We start from the raw sequence: 27,423 nt of genomic DNA, 5'->3' as shown, positions 1-27,423 counted from the left end.
AATTTTAAATATTTTCAAATATTACAGAAGTCTCAGTGTGATTTCATGGTTTCATAACATGAAAGAATATCAAGCGAGAAAGGTTTAACTTGGCTGAGATATACAGTATTTCATAGTGATTAATGTATGTGATAAAAACGCATGCTCCGTCTTCTCTGTCAGCGGGACAGTGAAGAATCTCTGTGTAAACAGTGCTGGAGCTTGTTCAAGGCTGCTCAGACAGGTCTGATAAAACAATGCTGTTGGCTAGATGATGATGTACAGTGTACTTCACATCCTCAGGCACACAGGCCTCCGAAAGTCCTTGCAAAAATCACATAGTAAATACTTGTAGACCATTTACCTGACACATGGGATGTGTTCAATATATCATACTTTAAGAACACTTCTAGAATATAAAACACTGACCCAGAACTGGAAATGGGAGTCAACATTTTTGATATACAAATAAGTCCTTCCTACTCTGAGATCAACCGAGTACTGAATCATCATATTGTGATGAAGGTCTATGTGCTGTGACTGTGCCTCCACGCCTGCTCACTCATAAGGTGCCAGAACAAGCTACACAGGTATAAAAGGTGCGTCCTGAAACTTTACCTATTCTTGTTTGGGATGATGCCCCTTTCCACTTCCTGATGGTTCTTGCCAATCCGGATAGCGAGCCAAGAACCCAGTTTTCCGTTGTAGAGCGTGTCAACAACACGGAACACCTCGCCCTTGTTGAAGCTCAGGCCATAAGGTGACTCTTTCTCATATTCAAAATGTGTCCGAATGTAGAAGGAGTCGCCCACGTCGGATTCCACTATCCTTCGATACACTGGGGAAAAAGCAGAAAAGGAGAACAGAGTTCAAGACAGCAACTTTTCAAATGAGCTGGTTTTGAATCCTGATGTGTTTGATCTGCTGACGTAGGACTTTGCAAGGCCGTCACTCACCATCCTTTTTCTTTTGAGCGAGAATAGTTACTTCTTCTCCTTTTGGGAGATCCAGCAAGAACAGCACGGCTTCCTCTCGGATGATGTTGGCAAAGTCCACGTTGTTCACCTGCACATGCCAAAGAGTAGAGGTAAAATAAATGAAAGACTAACAAAACAGCAAGTTAGACACTCAATGCTTAATTGCATATATATTTGTAGTTTAAATACTTAAAACTGGATGACAGCGTTTTTATCCTCAGTTTTTTTTTTTTTTTTTATCAATTAACTAAATCGAGAAAACAACCCTAGGTTGCTATCGAATTTCTCTCTGATAAAGAGAGATAGAGAAAAAATTGTTCCTCAACAGAAGCAGGGAGTAGCATTCTCCCTACAACCGGGCAAACTCCACCTCGTCTCCTGCTGCTGTCCCAAACACAATAACTGCTGTTTATTGACTCTGCTTGAGGGGCAGCAGGGGAAGTAGAAACACATGGGCTGAGTCACTGAACCTCTGAAAGACACCTTTATCCTTCCCAGAAACAGGAGGGCTTGATGTCTTTATCTCCACAAGCACACCATGACCAAAGGGAAGCAGCTTAAACATGGAAAACAATGTCCTGGAAGTCTCTGAGATGTGTTTGTACAGAGGGAAGAACACAGGCACAGAAAGATCGAGTTTTGGGGGGGTAAAAAGCATTTGTATTTATGAAGAAAAAAGGTCATGCATATCTTTGTATATCAGATACATGCAATGACCTCCATGGGTTTTTTTTTAGTTAGCAGGATTACACAAATACTTCTTAAGCGATTCTATGAATAATTGTGAAGGGGTGGGTCATGACTTTAGGAAGAATCGATTAAATTTTGTGAGATAAAATCAGGCATGTTTGGGGACTGATATTTTTGAACGGTGCTATTTGGTGCAGATACAAATAAAAACCTGGATCAAGTGAGTTTAAACAAGGTTTCATAAGGGTACTGCTGGGCCTTGGTGGAGGTCTAGCCTCGACTGAGAGCCATTGTAGTTTGTTAATGTCATGGGGAAAATAAATGGTACATCCAGCCTCTGAGGGACAGATCCCTTCAGTTACAGCAGGTGTAATCCTTGGCTGTTGTGTAAACATGTCAGAATGATTCCAACACTGACATCAAGAGGGTTTCCATCATCCCAGCAACAATGTTGCACTAGTATTCAATGAAACAGATAGTCAACTGTTCTGTTCAGAATGATAGAATGACTTCTATTGTGTTTTCACATTGGAAACAAGGGGAGTTCTGACACGAGGCACGGCCTGGGAATGACTCACAAACTGACAGATACATTGTACTGTATCCCCCAAGATCTCTGTACACAGAACCAAAACTATCATGTCCATGGGATCACACAGTTTCAACAGTGATTATCTAAGTTAGTGTGGGCAGTTATGGCTTGTCTATTTTGACAAAAACACCAGATGTTCTTCCCACTTTCGCTCATGTGACATGAAAAAAATAGCAATGTACTAAAGAAGAAAACAATACTTAAAATTTGCTTTTCAAGGACAGCACTCACAGCACCATTACAAGGCACTGGAGTGAAGAGACTGGTGAGCTACAGTCAATCTACATATCTGCATTCGACTTAGAGAACACATTTACAAACTCCTGGTTAGTGTAGAACCTGGGTTTTCATGCAGCAAAATTTCCTTTCCACCCTCATCCAGCTGCTACAAGAGATGTATGATAATGTCGCCCAAGGAGAAGCTTTTCTTAGAGCACTTTGATTGTGCAGTAAAAGAAGGCCCCCAGTTGTAGAAGAGGACAGTTGTTAGAGAAGTTTATAAATAGTCAGATACAGCTGTAAAAACAAACTTCAAACCAAACAAAAAATTGCAATATTTTCTCTTTCTCCAGGAAAATGCAGCTGAATTCTTGGATTAAAAAAATCCTGTTGTTAAAGAGATAGAGTGAAACATACCCTGAGAATCTGGTCGCCCTCCTCCAGTCCCTCCTTGGCTGCAGGACTGTCTTCCAAAACTCCTGCCACAAAAATCCCCACATCGTTCCCTCCTGCTAACCGCAGCCCGACACTCTCTCCTTTCTTGAACTTCACCAGCTTCATACTTGGCCTGCTGAAGAACACAAGTCGATGGACATAATTGATTTAAAAAGAGACACAGAAAATGACTCGAGCAAGCAGAAAAAGACGTAACCAAACTCTATTGAGCTTTCTTTAACTCAATTTATAGAACTAAATATTTTGCAGGCAGGTTCATTTTCAAACCTGGAAAACAGACCAATCAGTGAGCTCAGATTCATTTGCTTTAACAAATCAGACCAATTCCCATTTGATGCCAGGCTACTGAATTATCGAGTTCACTTATTATCAACATGGTTATGATTTGCACTCAATACTGTGAGGTGCTTCGCCTCTTAGATATTTACCTTAGAGTTTCATCATGAGCGGCGCTGGGTACCGGGGCATCAGAGGGGCTGACGGGCAGGTCCACGTCAGGCTGACCAGGCTGCGCATACACTGGCTTTGGTTCTACAACAAATTCAAACACAGAAATCAGAATAACGTACTTAATTCTAAGAAAACCTGTACACACCCTCGGCAGAACTCGATAGGTTTAAGGGTACTTTTTGGAACATACTGATGTTTTTCCTAGATGTTGGCAGAGTGAAGCCTTTTTTTTTTTTACGAGGATGTGTTGTTTAGATATTACACAACAAAAAACTGTTGAGATTGTGCTTTTAACTGCCTTAAAACTGTAATTTAGGAAAAAAGGTTTATCTGATCTCTGACTTTGGATCTCACTTTGTCTATACTACTGGTTATAAGATGGGGAAATATGCAATGCGGTCAAAGTTGCACTCATCCCTAATGATAGTGAGCAGAGGGTCCGTACCAGGCAGCGGGGGTAACGATTTCTCATCTCTGGAACTGGCCTGGTCACTGGCCTGAGATAAGACTCCATCATCAGAGCTTTTCACCGGTGTGGACATGGACCCGGGTTTGGATCCACGTTCCTCATCTCGACTTCGATGGCTGAAATAAACCATAACAATGCACACAATTCAGTTAGAGTGGACCTGCAGTGCTGTAAACAATGACAGTTTAAAGCTGACAATCCACATTAATGCATCTGTTAAATGACACAGTGCCACATCTTTGCTGAAATGAAATGGACCATGAACTATTTTAATAAGGGCACATGGACAGAAAGCTGGATAACAATGCAACAAGCAATTAAGGGAGGATGCGCGGCTCTGTTGCAGACAATGTAAATTGAGTTTCTTCCTCTCTTTTTTTAATCATTTAATTAATTGTCTGCTATATGCAGAAAGTAATAATAAAACAGAAACTAGCAACACTGTCAATTTCAATGGAGCAGAGTGAATCTAAATTGTTTTAATTTCCAGATACAAGATTGATGTGAACTCCCATTTTGTTGAGCGTACAGTTATCTTTCCAATGAAAGCACAAGCAGTGAAAGAAAAGAGACAGAGTCTCCCAACATAAACTCTAGAGTCATGATAGTTTTCAGCACAAGTTCCTGTTTAACCTGGATAAAATAAACAAGGTAAAACTGTACAACTCTGTGTGCATGGGTGTGTGTGTGTGTGTGTGTGTGTGTGTGTGTGTGTGTGTGCGTCCGTCCATGAGTCTGGTGGGCTGTGTCCAACAGAGTAGAAAGGACTGCTGCTTAAAACAATGGTTGAATTCCAGTGTGATCACATGACTGCCTGCTGGCACAGTACTTGAGCTGTATTCAGAAGCTTTTGTAGAAGAATGTGAAGGTGCAGGCTGTACCACTAGCTCACACTACAGAAACATGTGCCATTCTTTTATTTTAGCTAGTATGAAAATATACAATAAATGTACAGCAATGACGTATGTAGGTGAATGTAAAGCCATTTACTATTTTTTGAGAAATACTGCTGCCTTTTACAGGTCTCTGAATTTGTCCAGCTGCTCTAACCACAGAAACACACAAATCTGATCTGGGCAATGTTATATGTCAGCAGCATCAGCGTCAGCAAGACCCGTGTGGGAGTATGTTGTCGAGAAAGAAGGGTAAATGACAGCTGCTGCCAGAGGATAAATAACAGAATTGTAATGCCACAGAGAAAGAGACAGCGTGGGTTTGTGTCTGTGTGTGTAATGGATGAATGAGAAAAGAGTGTGACACAAGGGGGGAGAAAGGAGGGAGAGATAGAGAGCAAGAGCAAGAGCAAGGGACAGACAGAACGGCAGAGAGAGAGAGAGAGAGAGAGAAGAGTGCGAGAGACTGTTGTGGCCTAAATCTGCTGTTCCTTGCAGCAGGATGGTGCTAAAAAAGGCTTCATGCTGACAAACACCCTTTGACAGAAGCCTTTGTTCAATTCCCTACCAAAGACATTGTTACAGGTACGGACGAGAGAGCACGAGTCAGTGAAGGAGAGGGAGAGATGTGGCTGCGTGAGGATCAACAAACAATGACAAATATATAGCACTGCCACACCAGAGTCTATCAGTCCCAGTCTTTTTAATCTCCACCCACAAGCTTCAACATGTTTACAGCATAAAGCCGACTAGATGTACCAACAGGAAAATGTCTAATAATCAAATATTTAAACATATAATTAAAAAAAGCTGAAAGACTGAAAAATTTAAAAAAGTTACTCACACAAATGTATCTTTAAGTTGAACCATGATGCCTAGTAAGTGGATTTTTCAGGTATTCCTTGAAGGACAACACAGAGAGCCTTTTGCCCTGTGCAAAAACTATACTCATGCTCACTGAGAGACACTTTGTGATGAAGGGCGTATTTGATGATCTGTTGTATTCAGCATTATGGAGCAGCGTTATGTCCCCGGGAAAAAGAATGCCTCTAAGCCCTACAGCCAATCAGGTTAAGCGAACCATGTGGCTCGGGGAAAAGCTCTGTGGGAAGTATGTCAAATTCCTTTTTCCCCTCCCAAACTGGGAGATAACAATATTCCCTTAAATCACTGTCTGGTTCATCAAGACTGTGATTTCCTCAGTTAAACTTCTTCAACCCCACTCCGCCTTGTGAAACAGGTGTAACTCCATCTGGGTGCTTTTCATAGTAATCACTCAAAATGTTCAACTTACATTTTGAGCTTCTACTTTCAGATAAATAAAAGGAGCAATAAACATAAGGGCTACATTATCAAAACAAACAAATACTGGCCTGTTGTCAGAAGGATGCATTCACTTACATTGGAAGTAATCTGTGCAAGAGCGAACCTGCTCTCGTCCTGCATTGAGACAAGTATGGTTACTCTGCAGTCTGTTCATCTAGTCAAGTGGTAGTCTATCTATTCACACTACATGACTGACAGGTCAACTAGTAAGACAGCTAAACTATCAGCAGCATACACAGGGTGTGTGGGGTCTGAAAATCAAGTAACGTCTCAATGAGGTTACTGGTTTCTCAGCTAAATTTAAGGTTTGTGTATCTCGTTCAAATGAGATATTTGACACTCATATCTCACATAGCCAGACCTTTATCTCACCAAGAATATAGAAGTGTGGGATAATTTGATTTGAGATTAGTTTGAGGTGTACGCCTCATGGCACCTCTGCTTATTTTTCTATATTCGACCACATATTCTCTGTAGCAGTTTTTGTGCCTGGAGCATGAGTCCAAACAAACATGATGAAAAAGAGGTCTGGTTATCAAAGACTTGGAAAGTTAAATCCAGAAAAGTGCTTGAAGCCAGCATGAGATGTAAGCCCATGATTCAATAACCACCTCTTCTTCACAGTATCAAACAGTATTTGATAGTATTTACAGTGAACTATTTAGAGAAACAAGCAACGTACCCTCTGTCTTTTCTCACTGCACCGAATGACAGAATTAGCATAGGTCTGTTCCCAAAAGAGACACGTTCTCTTTCATTCAAGTCTGCAAGATACAGGCACTTGTCTTGTCCCATTCGACTGAGGTTACTATCTCGGCCTTGCTTACATTGCTCATGCTGCACACACTCCACACAGACAGAGACACTACAATCACGTTAATATATTCCTCTAACTCTATTTTGCCATCTACGTGTTTGTCAGCTACAGGGATCTATGGAACTCTAAACTACAACAAAGATGACTTACTGAAATCTCCAACTGGCAGTAAGAAAACAGGAGAAAACAAAGAGAGAGCATGGACATTTAGATGAATTGGAAGATAAGAAAAGGTAATTTAATAGAGAAATTGTAACGACAGTAAAATGTGCATTAAACAAACCCAGTTTTGATTGATTCTAGCATATTTTTCAGAACACGCCCTTATTCCAGCACAAAATGGATCAATCCTTCCTCTCGGCCTCGGCCCTTCCTGAGCAAAGCATTATTGGAACTCAGTGATGGCTCCAGAGGGACTGTGATGCTTTATGCATGCCATGTCTTTATCTATTGATTTATGCATTAGTGGTGCAAGGTGCCTACACAGCATTAACCAACCTGTGGGTGTGAACATGATATATGATGCTGCAGTCGTGCGAGTATGGATGTATGACTGTGGCCTGCGTGACAGGTGTCCCGCCACCAGATTTGCAGTCCCATCACACGCATGTATTTGTGTGCGTGTGCACGTTGCTTACCTGCCATTGCTGATCTGCCGAGGTGAGTGACGGAGATGGTCCGATGCGTCAGTCCTGTCGGGCGAACGTGATCGACTACCTCGCCCGAGGGATCGATTGGAATGATCTGATGTCAGTGAATGTATTTCTGAAATATCTGTGAAATGTACATTAAATTTGTGTTATCATTTAATCAATGATGTAAATCATGGTAGAGTTAAAATGACAAGAAATGTTTCATTTTATTTTAACTATGATTCAAATCATCTCTTCTCGGTGATTAAAAATAGATCTGTTATTTGTAAAAAAAGTGTCACACACTTGAGCGATTAGGTCTCAGCTGCATCAACAATAAAGCACTGCTCCATGTTTGTTGTCTCACCATCTCTGTCTGAATTATTAGCTGATGGGATACTGTCATCGAGATCTGGGATGTTGAGCAGCGTGGCACGTTCATCTCTCTGCACCACCATCTTCAACTTGCCCTTTGACCTTTCAATCAGCTTCTTGGCATCTATCAGTGACAGGTTCTCTGTGACTGTGCCATTGATCTGTCAGAGGAAGAGAGGCTGGTCAGCACAAGACCTGAATAGACAAGTTATCATCTCTGCAGATTCTTGCTGTAAAGTCACAAATGCGCAAACTATTAGATGAGCCCGGGGAAAGGGGGAATTGTGAAAAGCCTTCGTTCTACCTCAGATTAACAAATGTTATTCCATTAATAAAGAGAAGAAAAGGAGGCTACAAGCAAGATTAAAATTGTTTCATGAAATTAGACTATCAGAGACGCAGAAGGTGTATTGCATCATACAGTTTATAAAGCAAAACTTTATCTAAGTATTTGTTTCAATTGTTCCTTGTAATGAAATCAAATTTCCACTTGAACACATCTCGGCCTCTTTTCAGAACGATTGATACACTCGATTAGATTTTGAATGCATCTCTTTAACATGAAAGAGGGTTTTTTTTTTCTCGGAGACTGACTGGATCAAAATTCAGACAAATAATGGAATGTGTGGTATTCCTGCTGGAGAGCCTGCATATTTATGATATATGACCTCACTCTGAGAGTCACTTTCAGCCGCTCACAGATTAACTCAGCAGACTAGTGAACACTGTCAGTAAAAAAAATACCTGATACTTCTTCTTCCATCCCTATCACTCCTTCTATAACATTTATCAGTTTACATTCCCATTACTTGTGTTTTACCCATTTTAAACCAACATGTCTTATTCAAAAACTCTCGTGTTTTTATCTCACCTTGAGTACAACATCTCCCTCCTGGATGTTTCCATCTCTGGCAGCAAGGCTTTCGGGAGAGATGTCCTTCACAAAGATGTGGCTGGCCAATCGGAGTCCATATTCTGCTTTCAGAGGTAAATAATCATTACAAAATAATATTAAAGCCTATCAATCTAACCCTCACTTAGTTCTTTGCAGATAAGATTATCTAGTCTGGATTTCTGATGACACCGTTTGCCCTTTTCTTCAAGTTCCATTAAAGACGAGCGACTCAAGAATCCTTCATTTATGCACATACATCTTTTAAAAAATACATTTCTGTGTTTTATAGTATAGTATATATAGTTTAATAGCATTAATTAAGAGTTTTATGTAAATGGTATTTTACTGTACAGCATTTACAGTCATAGTTGTGTTACCCACCTTCATTTTTGCGGGACTTGACGAGGGTGACCTTGGCTGGCCTGGGAGGAGCAGACGAGACTTGTGAACGGCGGTCAGAGCGCGGTGAGACGCTCCTCTCCCGCGAGGGACTGCGATCCCGTCTGCCGCTGCTGCTGCGCTCACGATCCGGACGCCTGCCTGTGCCTCCACTTGCTGCTCCATAGGCACTTGGGCCACCACGACCACTTTGGTGCTCATAGTCATCCTCGTCATCACTGTCCTCTTCCTCATGCTCTGACATTGTCTCCCTGTCTCCTGGCCGCGAAACAGGGATTTGTACTTTCCTTTTCCTACGGATAGTCTTAAAAACAGAGACAAAGTATTTTAAAAAATGAACATACATTTTTGACTCAGACTTTGGAATTGAAGGTAATCAAAGCAATTCCAAAATAATAAGGGGTCTCTGTCATAACATTTCACTCGAAATCAGGTGTTGAACTTACTATCTTTGCATTTTTGCCACTCTTGCGGAGTTGCTGCACAGCGTAGGCATGCTCTACGTTGTCCATAGAGACAGCATTGACCATCACAACACGGTCATTTTCTCTGAAAGAAAGAAAAAAGCAATGCATTAAGATTTCTAGGTTGTAAGTAGAGTTACTATCTGTAAATAATAAAATGGAACTTGATATTACATAATTATTAAATAAAAACTATGGCAATATAGTCAAACACTTACTGTAGAAGTCCCTCTGCAGGACCTCCTTTTAACACATCAGATATCACAATGGATGTTTCTCCACTCTGGAAATGAGGGTTGTCTCGGCCACCTGAGATGGCAATGCCAAACCCAAATCCTGGGGCCTGCACACACAGAAATACATGGCAGATATATTTGACACGTGTGGGTTTGCTGTAAACACAATTTCTGACTCTCTGCAAGGTAATTATCATTGAAAAGTAAAGTAATATGTTGTGTTAAGGAGGGGTCTACAGAACTGGTGCATTTGCCATAGACGGCAACAAATTCGCATGTTATTCAACAGATTTTCCATGAGGTTTCAGTGGAGGGTTAGAGGACTGCTGTGTTTTTGCCAGCGCAAAAGCCAGCACCAGGGAAGCAGGCCATGTGATCGAAATGGCTAATCTTACAACCACAACAACACAGGAGAGCTGTGAGTCTGAGAACCGCAGGCCACACTGGGCTGCTCCTTCAGCCTGTATAAAGCCGCTAATAATTAGATTACAGCAAGCAAGCCAGTCTAGACAGGTGCTCTACACAACAGCATCAAATAAGTAGAGTTTACAGTCTCATAGTGATGTACACACATACATTTAGCATGCACTAAGACCATTAATATATTAATTTATCTGCTCTCTGTGGGGGGATTAGGTTGTTGAATAATAATAATAATAATTATTATTATTATAACTGTCTGTAAAGCACTTATCTTAACGAGGTTGCAAAGTGCTTCCCACAAAATACTTTGATGGCTAACCTCATGATGCTGATAATGAGGGTAGTCAGAGATAATCATCAACCTTAAATTTGCTTGTGAATTAAGGAGGTACAATTTATCATAATTACATGCGACAATACAAAGGACAAAAACGCAAAACAGCCTATCCCACTTTTCCTGGAGTTGTGTGAAGGAGAAGAATATGTTGCCAACAGGAAGGAAGTGAAATGAAGTAGTAAGGAAGTGAATGCTGATTTCTGTCTTCCTTAGCATTGTTTCCTGCCATCTGCGCTCACGGACTATTGTTTCATGACCACACATCCTGCCGCTACAGCTGGCCGGCTCAGTACCGAGACAGAAGACAGATAGATGAGCAGAGGACGGAGAGGAACAATGAGGAAAAAGTGAAGAAAACACAAGACGTACAACAGGATAGCCGGAGAGACAGGGGAGTGTATTAAAGAGATGTAAAAACTTACCCTGTGAAGGGTCACCGTGTGCTGTTCCCATATCACTGTTTCCTCCATCGCTGCACTCTGCAACACAAGAGGGAAAGGATCAGTAATCAAAGATCAGTTTATTAGATACATGTTCACGTTTAAATCAACTGTAATAAAAACTTTGTAAGCTTGAAAAAAAAAATCATCAGTGATAACAGGATAAACAACTTTAAACTTCAGTGCTGACCTTTTGCTTTAAGTTCACTCAACTCTGCTTCAGGCAAAATGTATGGGTCTACCGGCACACTGCTCATGCATGATGCTAATACACACAAGCACAACGTGTACACCCACTGCCTCAATCTACTGCTCAGTAGGCAGAGTCTTTGTCTACTGGTAACACAGACGTGGTTGCTTATTTGCATGACTAAGTCCTGGAGTTGGAAATGTCTACATGTAAAAAGATTATGAGTGACAGCAGCACAAGTAAACAGTTGGCAGTGGATGTCTGAGGCTGCAAAGATTGAGTGAACGTTCCTATATCATGTCTGGTTGGGTCACCAGAGCAAGCTGAAGCAAAGACACTATTTAGTTGCTCCTCTGACCTGCAACACTGGATACAAATATTGTTCACACTCATTCTCTAATGCAGTTACATCATACAGGTTTCTGTTTATGCACGATTTATCCAAAAAATGTAAATGTCTTTGATTTGCGATTGCTGGTTTCACCGTATGAAGCACAGTAAATGTCAGAAAACCCTTCATGTGTAAATGTATGAATGTGATAAAGATACGGTCATTAGTTCAAACAAACACTGGTCAATTTGGGTCTCAAAGCTCTTTTTTTAACCCCCCACACTGCTTCATATCCAGCTTTAAATTGATGCTTCCCTCCGACGGATGAAGCACCACTGCTGCTGTCCTGTGTGTCTGCCTGCAGGCACCGATGGTACAGCTGTCTGCAGCAGAGTGCTGAGCTCAGGCTAATGTGGCAGGAGAAGGAAAAGACATAAACACTGACACACATGGCAGGGTGCTCATTTAGTGCACCTTCTATAATCAGCTTTTTAAAATAACACACCATGTCATCTGTCCACCCTATCATTGGGACCATCTCACTCCCTCACCCCTTTATCATCCCCTAATCCCCAAACCCTCTCCCCCATCATCTTTAACATCACCGTGGTCATTACTGTCAGCACCTTCACTTATCCTTAATATACTGTTTACAGACACTTCATGCTGCAGAGCTGCCAAGTGTCTATGATGAGGAGACAGACCAACAGCCAGATGGTGAGAGTGTCTGTCTGTGTGTTGACATGTTGAGGAAAAGAGACAACGCCACAAAGCAAAAATGGAGGATGGATAGTGGATCTAGATAAGATGAAAAGAGACCATAGGCTTTGTTTATGTTTATAGCTGCAAGGTGTCAAAGACAGTTCAGTTGTTTCAAAGACGGGAATTTCGTCTTTATTGACATGACTTCATGCGTGAAAATGGGGGAAGACACAGCAAAGGGCCAGGTCGCAATTTTAACACATAACTATGAGTTGATTATTCAATTGATTAATCAAAACAACATTAAGTGGTAACTTCTCTGGTAAAATGAGAATCACTTTTTTCTTTTCAAGAAATTCGATTCGATTGTTCCAGCTTATCAAAAATTATTTATTTTTTCCTTGTCATCTATTCAATTGCCTAGTTAAGTCTAGAGTGTTGGCCAACAGGGAACTGCAGCTCAATGGACTGTGAGGGCAGAGGTATGTTAGTGTTTACAGGTGACTCAGTGAACACTCACCTCACCTGCATTAACTCTAGGTCTCCTAATCTGCGTTTGTGCCTCAGTCCTTCCCTTTCACTCCTCCAAACTGTATGACAATGAATCAGTTGGCCTTCACCTCCAGAATACACAGTTAACCCTATGACCCTAATTTCCATGGCAGCTCTGTGTGGATGTTATTTATGTCCGTAATTGGCGGAGAGGGCTTCAGTGTCCCCCTCTCTTTCCCTCCCTTCCCCATTTGCCCGTACAACTCCCACAGTAATGCGACTATTGTGTGAAGGGACCTGACCCATTTAACCATGGCTTCCCCCCCGACATTCCCAAACACATCTATTCCTCCAAAGTGTTTTGTGATACATTCATCCATCCATTCATCCATTCATTCATCCCGCCGTCCAGGCAGACAGAGAAGGGCTACGCCATGAGAAAAAAACAGTGTGCTGGGGTCATGTGACCAGGCGGTCAGGCAGGCAGGTGGCCTCGTCCTTGAACTGTGCGTTGCACTGAGAGGCAGGGAGAGAGAGGGGGGGGAGGTAGTGGGAGAGAGGCTGTAGGCTGCTTATACAACCAGAGTTTTCCATAAGAGCTGGCTGTTGGCCGAATGGCCAGACATGAAAATATTTCCAGCTGATTACTTTCTTAACGTTTCAATTCACACCATCACTTATAACAAGCACATAACTATAACCTTCAAGAATTTTAGTCATCAGACATCTGGATCTTGAAAAAATAAAAAAACAGGCTCTCTCCCAGCTCCTCCTGATATCCTGTGTTTGCCCAAGAGCATCAGAGAACCAATGATTTCTTAATGTGAAACTGCTTTATTCAGTATTTTTTACCAAATTTAATCAACGGGTCTATTTGTTTTGGAGAAGAGGAGGCCTTTTGCTCCTGGTAAAAACTTTCTGGATGAGCCAACACTTACATAATCTTAATAAAAATTATCAGTTCCATGAAGACAGCTCGCTCCTTTTCTGAGTGGTCTGAAACAGACACTATCAATTGTTGAACGGTTCAGATAAAACTCTGACTATTTCAGTGAATTTATGGGCACACACCCATAACTATCATTTGACTCATGGTTGCGTTTAATCATCAACCCATGCTCATAAGAATGAGCTCCCTCTGTGTGTGGGCTCCAGGCTGCAAACATACATAATAGAGACAGGACAACAAAAATGTAACTATGCTAGGCAGTCAAAACCTTCGCCTTTCTTCAAGTGTATGTGACAGACCTCCCACCAAAAGACTGTGTCACCGCACTGTTTAACATTTAGCTACACTATTTTCACTAAGAGCAGGTCTTGTGTGCGAGTGTTTGGGCTGAATAGCGCTGCAGTGTGTCAGAGAGCTGCCCCGCCCTCACTCACAGGATCCGAGACAGAGATCTCTCCTCTGGATTGGGAAAAGTGAAAATATGTGATAAACAAATGTCTTAATGAGAAAGAAAATGTGGAGGATATATGTTATGTAGCGGTAATAAATAGTATGTTTTTTCCTCCATTTAGCAGAGCAGAACCATTGATATTGGAACTTACTGATATCATGGTCTCTTATAATTTTGTCCCGAGTCTTTTAACTTACTCATAAACAAATGAATGATGACCACTGAACCATTAAATCCCTACTCAAAAGCTCCAAGATAATAAAAATGACTCAAAAACCCGCGTTAAGCATATTTGTGCTCCACTTATTCTAAAACTGACCATTAACCTTACTGGGAGGGCTTACAGTACAAAGAGGGTGTATGAGCCATGAGGGAGTAAACCTGCTTGTTCCCGTAAGAGGCAATGGGTCAAGTGTATGAGTCAAAGGTTCAACAATAGATGTGGATTAATAGTCTGACCTGAATTGAATTACTATTTAACATTTGAGTAGATGAGAGAAAGAGTCATCCTCTATCTAAATTACTGCTGATTTACAACATGGCCTTTTCCCACTTTTCTCTATTGGTTTAGGAACTCAAATGGTTTTCAATGATGCAAAAGCAGGGTAATGTGTAGTTATATTAAGCTTGTGAGAGGTAAAATCCCACATATACAGTAAATCCCAGATATTCAGTCAAACCAAAACAGCTTGTGAGATAGTTCTGTGAGGTGTTAAGCAGGATATTAATTAAAAATAAGCTTAATCTAAATTTCAAAGCAGGTGTTAAAACGCATGTGCGGAAGCTCTGTCAGAAAAGAGAAGTAACACAGGCAAATAATACAGTAAAAAAACTGAGGCAACGTTTATAACAGAGAGAAGGTTAGCATGGGAAACCTGGGTAAATGGCTGCTAAGAGTATTTACTCCACTGGGACTACGGCTCTGTCTCTCAGATGAGATTATTATAGCAATTAATCCCTGCGATGTGAAGTGATAATTAACAGGCTGACTGATTGAGAGTGAGATATAAGCAGTGGAGAGAGAAGATAGCAACACAGAGGAAACTGAAAAAAGAGCATTTGATAGAGCTTTGGCCACGGCAAAAACATGTGACATAATCATGCCAATTGCTAGGAATTATTAGAATACATCAGAACAATTAGTGTTTAGTTTAAATTGGTGAATTTCAATAGCTAATATTATGTGGTTTGGAAGAGGAACTTTCATAAAAGAGCTATCCACAGAGATGGATATTCTGTCCAGAAAACAAACCACACACGTGTGTACACAGTGCACACAGGCACGTACGCACACACACAACCAGTCACAAACTCACATGCGCAAGCCATGATCTAACACTACAGGGCCTCTTTGTTCGAGCTACAGCCAGCCTGACTTGGCCCTAACCAGCCCACCATAACACACAGTCCAATCCAGATGATAACAGCTCACTCAGGCTCTTCAAAGGCAGAGGCTAATCCAGTTCTTTGGGGCATACTGATGAACCGACTGGAAAAATGACTGCTGAAATAGACAATAATAACCTGCTGCAGAAAGCTATGATAAATAGGGTCAGGTCAAGCATGCGAGTCTCCAACGCAAACCTCTCACTCTGAACATTCATCAAACTTGTTCACATTTACAGAGGATCTATACAAAGTGACTGCACACTGCCAATGTCTTAATAATCTGGGCAAAAGAGTCAGCTGATGAGCCTCACTGAACTTTTGGGAAACCAAAGCATTCAGCCAGACAGAGCCCCGAACATACTGACCTGCGTCACATTCTGGAGTTGGGGATAATTAGTTCACAATAATAACTAAGTACAGAGATGCTCAGACAAATACATTCCTAATTACCTAAATTTTTATATGTAATTATCTTTATGAACTGGATGAGGAACATGATGAAGTGGCAGGTGACACAGAGATCATATTTTATGAGTCATGAGCTGGGAGGAAGATCAGATGATAGGGCTGAGCAAAAAAACAATAAACAATTATCGCAATATCATTTTGTCAATAGCAATAAATCAAAGGTCCCATATATTGAGATGTAATTAGTATGCATTGTTCAATCACAGTGTGGAGGTACAGCATATTTTTTCTGTTAGTTTTAGCTGTTTATAAAGTGTTTTTCATTCTCTGCTCATCATTTACAACCACAACATTCACTCAGGAGAAAAAAATGACTTTAAACTTGAATGAAATAATATTGCAACGCTTATCAAGATAACTTTCGATATTGACTGATATGAAAATGTTAATCTGGGCTTTATCGTCCAGCCCTATTAGCAACTCTTCACCAATGAAAGTCTTGTCCGGTGGTCCATTATTCACCAACACCCTTCATCTTTTCCCTTTCATCTGAACCGAAGGAATGGTTCATACAGTGTGAGTATCAAATGCAAAGTGTAAGAGGTACTTTTTGAGGAAAAACTGATATATCAGGAAAAAGGACACACACAAAAAAGGATTGAAAAATAGGTCATGACTGACATCTCTGCCCTTCGGCGAATACACTTCATTATTCACATCAGGCTATTTTGAGGTGCAGAGAAATACAGAGTAAGGGGTGAGCAGGACAAGTTACTTTTTTAGATGACGAAAAAGAGTGAGGAAAAATCCTGACAAAGCTTTAGGTCAGTGTGCCTGCTCTTCTCTGATAGCCCGAGACAGGATGTAAGCAAGAGCAGTCACGGCACCCACAGGAAAACACTCCACTTCCTGTTTGCAGGAAATAGCTTCAGCTTGCTGCAAAATCCCTGTGCACACTATTGAAAAGTCCTCCTAGTAAAAAACTAATGTCGTCTTGCAACCTAAGAAATCACTTGGAGGGAGTGGCAAGGGGCCTTTGCATTTAAGACAAGGTAAAGCGTTTTAATGGTGTTCAAGGTCAAACTATTGTCGCTGATCAGACCTAGTTTTTCTTCATTGTTATTAGGCTACCCTGTAAACACAAATACATATGCAACCTGAACATCAAGCACTGACCCATGAAAAACCTTTAACAACATAAGTACACTGTACTGCATAGGGGTCAGAATACTGCATCAAAAACAGCTGGCGAGGAAGACGGGAGGGGAGGGGAGGGGAGAGGAGATGAGAGAAGTGAAGACGAACATTTCAGAGTCACCACCCTGTACCAGCAGCTCACCCCATCACTGGGGCAATTGTATCCATGGTAACTATATCTCCCCTCTTACTGGACCCAAAGGAAAGAGTGAGGCAGCAGTACACTCAAACAAAACATAATTAGAGACACATGCACATGCTCTTTCTGGAGGGCAGGCTCTCAACAACAAGCATTTCATGCATGTGAGCCACTAATGTAAGCTTTACATTCTGTCTATCAAATTAGTGTGCACTGCCCCGTAAAGTGCACATGTAAATGAACCCAGCCAAATTACTGCGTCACCTCGGTGTTAAACAGATGAGTTCAGCTGTAGCCATTTTAAGGGCAGGTTATGACTGTGATGGGAGGAGAGAGGGCTGAATACACACATGTGTGTGCAGATGAGGGCGAGTAGCCAATAGGCAGATGACGATGACGATGATGCAGAGCCTCAGTCAGCAGTGATGTGCCGTTGTGCTGGCATGCTCATATATGCTTGAGTTAATTAGTTTCAAACAGCAGCTCTACTCTGTCACACTGCAGAGTTAAAAAAAACACACCAGGACTGTCCTCAGAATAACATAGAGGATATACACACTCAGACACACAAACACACACTCACACACCTCCGACTGAAAACTATCTGACACAGAGTCACTGCTGGAATAGTCAGGGCAGGAATAAAATACAAAACCTATAATCCAGGCTTTTGGATTAAAACGTTAATCTGAGCCATGCTTCCTTCTGTAGTCTACGGCTGCTGTCTCATGAAAGCAAATAAATGGATGGATGGATGGATGGATGAACTGGAGAGCACTGTCATGTCACCAAGAATACAGTATACCGTTTAAGCTTTTAGACATGGATGATAGTGAAGTAGCGGGGAAGATGAATACATGTTTAACTCTCTTAAATTGTACCATCCTGCCAACTAGTAGATGAATAGAGTTGATGTTTTAATCAAGCTTTGACTACATGAAATTCTTACGAACAAAGAATACGTAAAAATCTATTGGATTTTTGAAGCTATTGCTAATCTAATCAGATACACACAAAAGGGTATACAGGTTTCTACTGACAAAGGAAAATTAGCACTTGTGTTTAAGTTGACTTTAATAGTATACCATAGATCAAAGTATGACAATTAAAAGGTAATTTAACATATAACAAGGCTGACTTGTGTGCAAGCTTTTTAAATGTATGACAACTGTCTCCTAAGGGGAAAACACTAAACATTTTGCTTGATTACCCTGTTAATTAAGTGCAGTTTTTATATTCTCCATTTTTCACATCTCTTATGCCTGTTATACCATCCAGGTCTCATTCCTTCCAGTTTAGTAGTTTCTGCGTAATCCTGCTAACAGATACACTAACAAACGGACATGGGTGAAAACATAACCTCCTTGGCTGAGATAAAAAAAAAGATAATGTTTTCTGATTCAATAAAGCAAAAGCTTGATCGAAGTCTCTGGCTCAGGTCCAGGCTCTGATTTTTTCCACTGACCATAGTGCAGTAGGTTCACTCCTATCCACTGACCGAGGCATGCTGCCAGGTTAGGCTAGCATCTCATGTGCAGCTTATCCAGCAGCAAAGTCATCCCAGCTCAACCACACTAATTGTTCTCTGCCTAGAGAGACAGGTAGAGTGTTGAGGTCACAGAGGGGAGTGGTAACTTCTGGGGGGATTCAGACTTTCTATATTTTCCACTATCCTTCACATTGGTTTACTTCAAGCTGGGGATTTCACACAAACTTCAAAGTTTCAAATAACCTTGTCTTACTTTTTTGGGATTTAAGGGGCCCAAGCTCACAAAAGTTAAATGGTTAAGAACTTGAAGATATTTGACTGAAAAAAGTTTATCTTTCTTCTTCTCTGCAGTGTGCAGCTGGAAGGAAGATCCAACACTGGCACAGATGCTCAATAACATGAATACATCTCTACTTACTGAGATCTGTTATCCTGTAATACTATGGTTATTATATTAGGAAATTGGAAATTGGGGCATGAGCCATTCATCTAAATTTAGTATAACAATAATTGTTGGTATCAAGACATATGTGTGTTGATATGTGGTGCATACGAGGTGGAGAAGCACTGAATGTTTTAAAAGGAACATTGGCAACACAAATTGTTTTTCATTGTTGTTTCTGGTGCACCAGAAACAGACATAAATAGTCCATGGACTACATCAAGACACGTGCATACAAAACAGACTTTGCACATGTACGCACACACCCACCCACTAGAATTGCACTTTGTTTTTGCCAAGGCACTGTGAACGATAACCAGATCCAGGACTGGAACTTTTGGAATCAGCCAATCACAGTAAACTCAACTATCAGTATTCTCACCATACCCCACCAATCACACACAGAGACTCTGCAGGAATGGAAACATGGAAACATATGACCAAGGTTACCATGCACCGTGATACATTTTTTAAACAAGTTCCAAAAAATTAAAAAAGTTTTACTGATTCTTTAATAACTTAATACCATAAAATGAAACAGTATCTTCGACACCAGTGTACATCTTGATCTAGATATTTGAGGGGGCGGCTGTGGCTGAGGGGGTAGAGCGGTCGTCCTACAGCCAGAAGGTCGGCTGTTCGGTCCTTTAGTCTTCCCTATCTGCATGCAGAAGTGTCCCTGGGCAAGATACTGAACCCCTAAATGGCCCCTCATAGATGTTGAATCCACTAATTGTAAGTAGCTTTGGATAAAATTACATCCAATGTAAAAAAATACTACATTGGAGTGCATACCAAACAGTCATTTTAAGAAACCAAATCTAAATTTCCAGATTTTTATTTGGATCTTTTTATTGCAAACACCACTACAAATTTGTGATACAGTTCAAAGTGTTCCATGAATGTTTGTAAATATTGAGACACAGAAACATTTGTATGATTGGAATTTTTTAAATTACGTTTTTCAAGTCACACTTTGGCTGGGTTTGACAGTGGCCAAACTCTCTGTACCACACGGGCAAGCAGCCACACAGGGACACACACACATGAAACAAAGGGGTGATTCAATGAGGGTTCGTTCCCTCTGCTCATGTTTGCCTGTCTCCAGAGTACACAGTGGCAAAAATTAGCTACTATCAGCAAGGACAAATGTAGAAGACCATACATGAATATGTTGATTAGAGCCAAATTTGAATGTTCAAATGTGGAGCAGGCAGTTGTTTGACCAAGCAATAAAATCGGCTTTCAAATTTCAAGTTACACAACATCTTCCAAACTACTGAACCACAACTCATAATCTGCAGATTCCCATGTTGCCATAAAACAAGAAACCAAGCCCACTCAACAGCATTCCCAGGCCTTCTCGGGACTTTGCCACAATAGGCATGTTGTGGGGCCGAATCTATAGTGAATTAATGAGTTACTGTTTGAGCGGCCATTTTCCCAGCACTCGACTGGCAACATAATTACCATTCCCCCAAGAGATGAGAGATAGGGAGGGGGTCCATGCATTCTCTAAAGATATTCACAAGCACAAGAGAGATAATACATAAATGACTTCTAACGACAACTTAGCAAGAACTTTAAAGCACCCTGACGAGCAAGCGAGCGAGAGCCAGAGAGAGAGAAAGAGAGAAAGAGAGAAAGAGAGAGAGAGAGAGAGAGAGAGAGAGAGAGAGAGAGAGAGCGCGCTAACACCCTGCAAAGCATCTAATGCACTAATTACAATGTTCAAAGTACAAACGCTGCAAATCTGTAATGACGCTTTACAATGTTGTTATTCAAAATTGTACATGCAATAAATGAGTGAACATCACTACTCTGTTTTCAGAGGGTTGTGAACTGTAGGCTTATGATATGAACACATCCACACTGTCCTGGTAACACTCTAACATAATCCAAGTCCTTTAAAGAAAATTATCTGTTGAAATTAGATATGTTCTGATAAATGTATCCCCTTCCCGATACAGTGTTCCAATACCCGGACTTTGCATTTTGGGCAATACCAGTGTATTTTAAAAATAGAACAACTTTCATCATATATTATAACAGATGTATGTTACCAACCCTGTTTTGGAGGGATGATTGCTGTATGACCTATTGTTAATGTTGTAATTGTCAACAGAACCCCTCAAAACTGCAGTCTTGCATACGATACACGTTGCTGTTTAATTGTAGTGCTTTTCAGTGTGAAATATTGCTACATTGCTGACATTTTAACAAGCTCTGGCAAACGCTACACTATAGGAAATCACTTTTTCTGCACTGCTCTAAAACGCACTTGCCAGTAGCAGTGCAGCGAAATTGCTGTTTTGGAGCTGCGGATTAGAAGTGACTTCCTGTACTGTAGCAAAGAATTAATTTCTTAGAAAAGAAAATTGCAGTTTTATCTGGGCGGACCTAATACACCTTAAAGATGTGGTGTGTAATTGGTACATAGGTTTGTGTACTCGCTGATGCCCAAGCCAGCATTTTCAGCAGTATCGGAGGAATTTCCAATGCTGGTATCGGTATCTAACATCTAATCGGTATCTAACATCTTACAATAAGTGAGTGAAAATCAGTACGTTGTTTTCAGAGGCTAGGCAACTGCAGGCTCAAAGAACGATAGAAACACGTCTAAACTGTTCTCAACACATTCTTTGCCCATGAATCAAATCCTATACTGTCGAGTATCAGCAGAAGGAAAGCACGAGTTTTGTTAATGACTGCAGCTAGATAATGCATGGTAAAGTAGGCTTACATAAAGCAGTTTATGTGAGACTGATGGGTCAAAAACTGTTCTATATTTAAAAAAAATAAAACCAGCATTAAAGCCGCTTCACATCACTTCCTATTTCTTTAGGCACTGTAAATACCTGAGCAGAGGAGATTGTTTTGACGAACAACACTTTGAAGGTTTTAAATACCTGTGAAACGGTCCTAAAATACATTTCATCGCAGCGCTTGCATCACTCACATGCTGTCACTGTCATATCATTTGAAACCACTGACTGCTGTTTATTATGATTTGCACTCTCCAGATGTACTTGTGTGATGATCAGGATGCAGAAAGTTGAGTGCACTTCCAATCCTTTATTTAGGACTAGGTGCATTAGGGTAGATTCAGTAAAGGAACAAAGAAAATATTGGACACACTAGACTGTACTACAGTACCTGAACTTGGTGGAACTTTGCCAGCTGAAGCAATGCAACTTGAGTTGAAGAAATAGCAGGTTTAAGATTTGATAATACAATGGCAGATCTCAGAACACTATAAAGAACAATGCCCTTTTCCAGTATGAGACAATCTAATGAGTATATTTTATTTTATACTACAGATTGTCTTAGTTTTCATACAAATGACAGGGACAGGAGACAAGGATACCATAGGAGTGTTTTTAGTGAGATTCTTGATGGTCAAATTGTCACCTTCAACACATGAGGGCCAAAGTTAATGTAGGAAACAACTGTAACAACTGAGGATGATTCAGCCACTATTCAAAGACATACAGTTAAAATGACCACAGGACTAAGTGTATATGTGATAGCAGGAGAAAGAATAGCAGATATCAATTTACTGTGTGAACTATCATCCCAGCGGGTCTCTATATTTCAGCTAAAGCAGCTGACAATGTCTCCCACGGGCTGATCACTGTTTCCCCCGCAGAGCAGACAGTGCTATACTCCTAAACACTGTGGGAGATAAGCAAATGAACACACATCCAGAGTGAGTGAGTGAGTGTGTGTGTGTAAGCAAAGGCATGTAGGACAACAAGCCTTGGGATGAATCTGTTCCAGCCTCTTTCTCTCTTCCCTAACCAGCTGAGCCACGGCTGCCACATGCACACTCTTCTACCTCCCCTCTTCCTCTCCCTCTCCTATCTCTCTCTCACACACACACACACAAACCACCCTGTGTCAAATCCCCTATGTCTGAAGTGGGAATGATAAATCCCTGCAGAGACCTGTCCTGCCATCACAGAGAGGATGCAGGGCTTGCTTGGAGAGTATAGCTTTGATAGGATGGCTGTTGGATAAGGAAAAAAGAACTAACCAACATTTTCTCCCATTCATCTAAACCAGGAGCATTGGTTTATTCTCACACTACCACAGCAAATGTAGAGAGTTACGTTTTCACGAAAAAATTTAAGCATAAAATAGATGCAGTTGAAAACTGATTCAGCCCAGTCAGAGTCCAACATGACCAACAAACCTGGCTGGCAACTAATATTGGGCAGACATAACTGAAGCATTATGATGAGGATGAGACATGAAGGCCCATGTTTTGTGTAATATTTTCCAGACACTGATATTGTTGAATCATTGGGGAGAATTTCAGCAACTTAGAACCACACCCATGTTTATTAGAAACAGCAAGAGACCAATGACAGCCTAGCGAGTAATTTTGTGGATGGTTTTTCCAAGTCTTTCACTAATAAGTCCCAGTCTGGACATTTGCTCCATAATATTTTGCTGTAGCATAATTTGCCTTAAACAGAAATAGTCATTAATGTGGTCTGAAATATGCCTAAGAGCTATAATGCTGTGATTATAGGAGAGAGAGGTAGTCTTTTTAAGATGTGCCATGTGACTCAGATTAAAGCCACTGCATCGCCCCCTCCCACTCCTTCCTTTCTCCATTTCACCCCTCCCATAACCCCTCCTCCGACATCACCTCCTCCCTCAGAGGGCATTTTCTGTTTTCTTTCTTTTTCCTCAGTCTGCTGACCACCTGCCTCCTGCTGTGAGTATCTACCCAGGATTTCCCTCCAGAGATGGTGGGATAAGCAGGTCAGATGTCCTTTCTAGATTCAGAGTCCCCTGGTATTCAAGCAACACAAACAACTGCTTTCTCTCAATATTTTCATCTGGAGTCTGACACAAGTGGATGGCTGGGTAACATGGAGCTCACTTTCAACACAATCCACTGCCTTCCCCTGAAAACTGGACTCCACACACACACAAACAGAGACACACACAGGCACAGATAGCCACACAGCACGCACTAATGCATACCCCAATGACAGTCACACAGACAGGTCCATTGATGCAGGGGCCCATGTCCCAATAGTCCACATGACCAGTCAGACTATATGGAAAGACCTCCGACACTAGATGAGGCTCGAAGCTGACATTCCATTTTCCGTATTCAAGCAAGAAGTTACAAAACCTGTGTTCTTATTAATGTACCTGGGTGTTTTCCTCATATGATCTCGGGATCATATGAGGATTCTTTGCTGCTTCTTGTAATAGGCAGCCTCCAGGATGATCGCAGTAGCCACATTGCAATCCAGTTTTTGCAGCGAGGATTATTTTCCACTTTAAGGATATCGAGTCTGGGCATCTGGCCATACTCATTAAACTAACTCTGTGTATTGTAAATGAGTTAAAAGTTTTGTTTTTGAACGTATTAAATTATACTTGGTATCAGATCCAGATAGGTCACAGCCAGGGAAAAACTAGCCAGAAGACTGAAGCCCAGCTGAACCAACAGGCCCCCGGCTGCGGTCTTCAATATGGGCAATTGGCAGCCCTCTCATCTTATACTGAGACAGCTTACACCTGCTCTGCTAAAGGGCTAGGAGGACTTTGAATCAAGGGCCTTCAAATAAAGACTTGCCTGTTAGTGTGAGAAGGAATAAGTGAGGGCTTGTGTGCTGCATATGTGTGTGTCTCCTTTTTTTTATATTGAGGCCACAACTGGACACTGCTGTCGTCTTGTGTGGTTCTTGACTCATCCTTCATAATACTGGGCAGCAGTTGCTGTAATTCCCCCCAGGTTATACGTTATTTAGTTCTTCTTTTTTTTAATACAGTTTACTTGTGAAGTTATGCTGGCCACATATAAAGGAAATCCAATGAGCAATAATATTGTTCAATATTACAATGATGATGTGACTTTAGCGATATACAAACAAGTAGCCATTGTGCTAGCTAACCTCATAGTCACCACTAAATTGACAATCAATTAATCTGAGTGTAGCTTACGGCTACTCCAACTCCAACTTGATCTGCTCAGTTTGAATGACTATTGTTTGAAGTACACACACTGGCATGGGAAAAGGTGTGAAGTGTAATTGTAGTGATACATGATCACCAGCACACACATGCTCACAATATTGTGGGCTGTGGCGTAGGGCCTGTGTTTATTCTACACAGAAATATAAACAATGCTTTGCCTTGTAGGTGACAAAGTTTTAGATGGCTGGTTAAAAAACAAATTAAGCTAGTAGTCTTTCGTTTTGAAATATTAGTAGCAATTCAGTGTTAGCTCAACAAGAACGGTGTGGTTGTGTAAATCGTACAGTGGTGGATGGGTGCAGTAGAAAACATGGCTTTTCCATGCGTCTATGACTTTTAGAACAATTGTAATAAATAATTCTTGCTCCATTTGTACTGGAAACGGTTTTGATTATTTACAGTGGTACAAGCCGGGTCCAGAATTTACTTTTTTACTAGCCGGGCAAGATGGATGGTAGATGGAAAAGTTCCCTAGCAAAGATGATAAATTGTCATAGCCTTCAAATAATACTGTAAGCAGACTCGTACGAGGTTTGGAGATTTTGTTATCTCCAAACCTCTTTTTCCCACAATATGTTCCTTTCGCAGGTGTTTCTTCCTCCTGCTCCTCAATAGATTTACGTTTTAAAAGGTGAGTTTACTTCCAGTAAATATCGTCACACATACACCCAACATGAGCTGCTCCATACTCTGTTTATCACCTACCACATCAGCCCTAATTCTCCTAAAAGGACAGGGAGCCTATGACGGAGAACAAAAACATCAGCAGGACTCTGTCCCTCTCCAGAGCACTTGGTCCTCTAATTACATTTGCCTCCTTACTGATGTAAATGGAGATGGGTAATCATCAAAGCAAAATAGAGGCCCGCTGTGCAACTAATTAATACAAACTCCTCCATCCAAATGCATTTTCCACTTCTTTCAGTCTGTCCTCTCAAAACACAAGTCTAAAGGCTGGAGGCACTGCTGATGCTCCAAATAACATTTCTGTTTTGTGGTGTTTTCCCGAAAGTTAGCAAGAAAAGCCGAAGGCCTAACACAGAGAATGAGGCCAACATTTATCATAGTGACAAAGAGTTAATGTCAATCCTCACTGAATTAATGTGGTTTTCAACTAGTTTGATATTTGTTAAATGATTGATTCCCTAACAACAATGTACATTAAAATTTATATTTAAATGATACCAATAAAAATATGACACAAAACATAAAAATAAAATATGGCAATTTTATCTATCTGTAAGTGAGGACCAAATGAAGCATATATTAATTATTACTTTGTTTCTTAACTTCTCATGTGACATCCTTTCATCAAATAGTAGTCAGCGAGCACAGCCAGACTTTATTTATTTTAAACTGCTGACCATTTATCCTGACATTACAAGATATCCTGAGGTGTCTGTGACTCTGACACAGCTTTGCAAAATCGCCAACTGTCCCTGACTGGCTTGGTTGTTTCTCTAACTGGGGAAAAGGCCATTCATGAAAGAAAAACTTAACATTTCTTGAATGGCTGTGATGACTGTGCCTGTGAATGTGACTGTGACTCAAAGGTCTGGAAGGTTCCACTTCAACCAACTGTGGAAAGGGAGGCAACCGTCAAGGCTTTCCTTTCCCCCCCTCTTCAGTGTCAAGGAAGGAAGTAAACAGAAAGATCTTCACATTAAACCCAATTTCCTCTAACCAGTAATTAACACACACTGTTATTTTGTAGTGTAGACCCATCATGATGAACTGAAAGAAAGCTTTATATAATACTGGGAAAGACAAGTGCTTACCTTCTCCTCTAACCAATGCTAAAAACATATTAAAAGATCTTACTGACCTAATGACACACTATAAGCACACAGTATTGTGAAATAACAACATCACTGACCTCTGAGACATGAGGCAATATATGTTAGTATATTACTGGAAGACAACTGCAACATTTTATTGGAGTGCATCATTAACCGTCGCTTTATGTGGTATCGGTTTGTGACTAAGTCTGGTGTTATGTCGGGTCAGGTGGGAGCAAATGTGTGGATATTGGGTGTTGAACCACAGAGATGGCTAACACTTGTTTCACAGACTATTTTCCAAAATGCAAGATGCAATCTGTTGTGAGAAACTTTATGTCTGTCACATCCCTAAGTGCAACTTTGGATGTGTATTGTCTTTACTGTCTTTGCA

At 40.9% G+C, this 27,423-nt stretch overlaps 1 protein-coding gene across 7 annotated transcripts in view; it reads right to left on the bottom strand.

Moving 5' to 3' along the window:
* The window catches only part of tjp1a (tight junction protein 1a), a 49,219-nt gene that overhangs the window by 18,980 nt on the left and 2,816 nt on the right, over nt 1–27,423 (bottom strand). For 6 of the 7 annotated variants that reach the window (XM_061068747.1, XM_061068750.1, XM_061068751.1 and 3 more), the window contains exons 2-13: nt 11,052–11,108; nt 9,852–9,976; nt 9,616–9,718; nt 9,152–9,473; nt 8,747–8,850; nt 7,868–8,036; nt 7,507–7,642; nt 3,809–3,948; nt 3,342–3,444; nt 2,875–3,028; nt 936–1,044; nt 598–817 (exon numbers count right to left, since the gene is read on the bottom strand). In XM_061068747.1, the coding sequence (XP_060924730.1) occupies nt 598–817; nt 936–1,044; nt 2,875–3,028; nt 3,342–3,444; nt 3,809–3,948; nt 7,507–7,642; nt 7,868–8,036; nt 8,747–8,850; nt 9,152–9,473; nt 9,616–9,718; nt 9,852–9,976; nt 11,052–11,108 (1,742 nt within the window). The remainder of the gene's footprint in view (nt 1–597; nt 818–935; nt 1,045–2,874; nt 3,029–3,341; nt 3,445–3,808; nt 3,949–7,506; nt 7,643–7,867; nt 8,037–8,746; nt 8,851–9,151; nt 9,474–9,615; nt 9,719–9,851; nt 9,977–11,051; nt 11,109–27,423) is intronic. The other variant, XM_061068748.1, reaches the window with a different exon arrangement.

This window comes from Limanda limanda, chromosome 3 (assembly GCF_963576545.1).
Source record: "Limanda limanda chromosome 3, fLimLim1.1, whole genome shotgun sequence".
Lineage (NCBI taxonomy): Eukaryota > Metazoa > Chordata > Actinopteri > Pleuronectiformes > Pleuronectidae > Limanda > Limanda limanda.
This window is presented reverse-complemented; position numbering and strand designations above follow the sequence as displayed.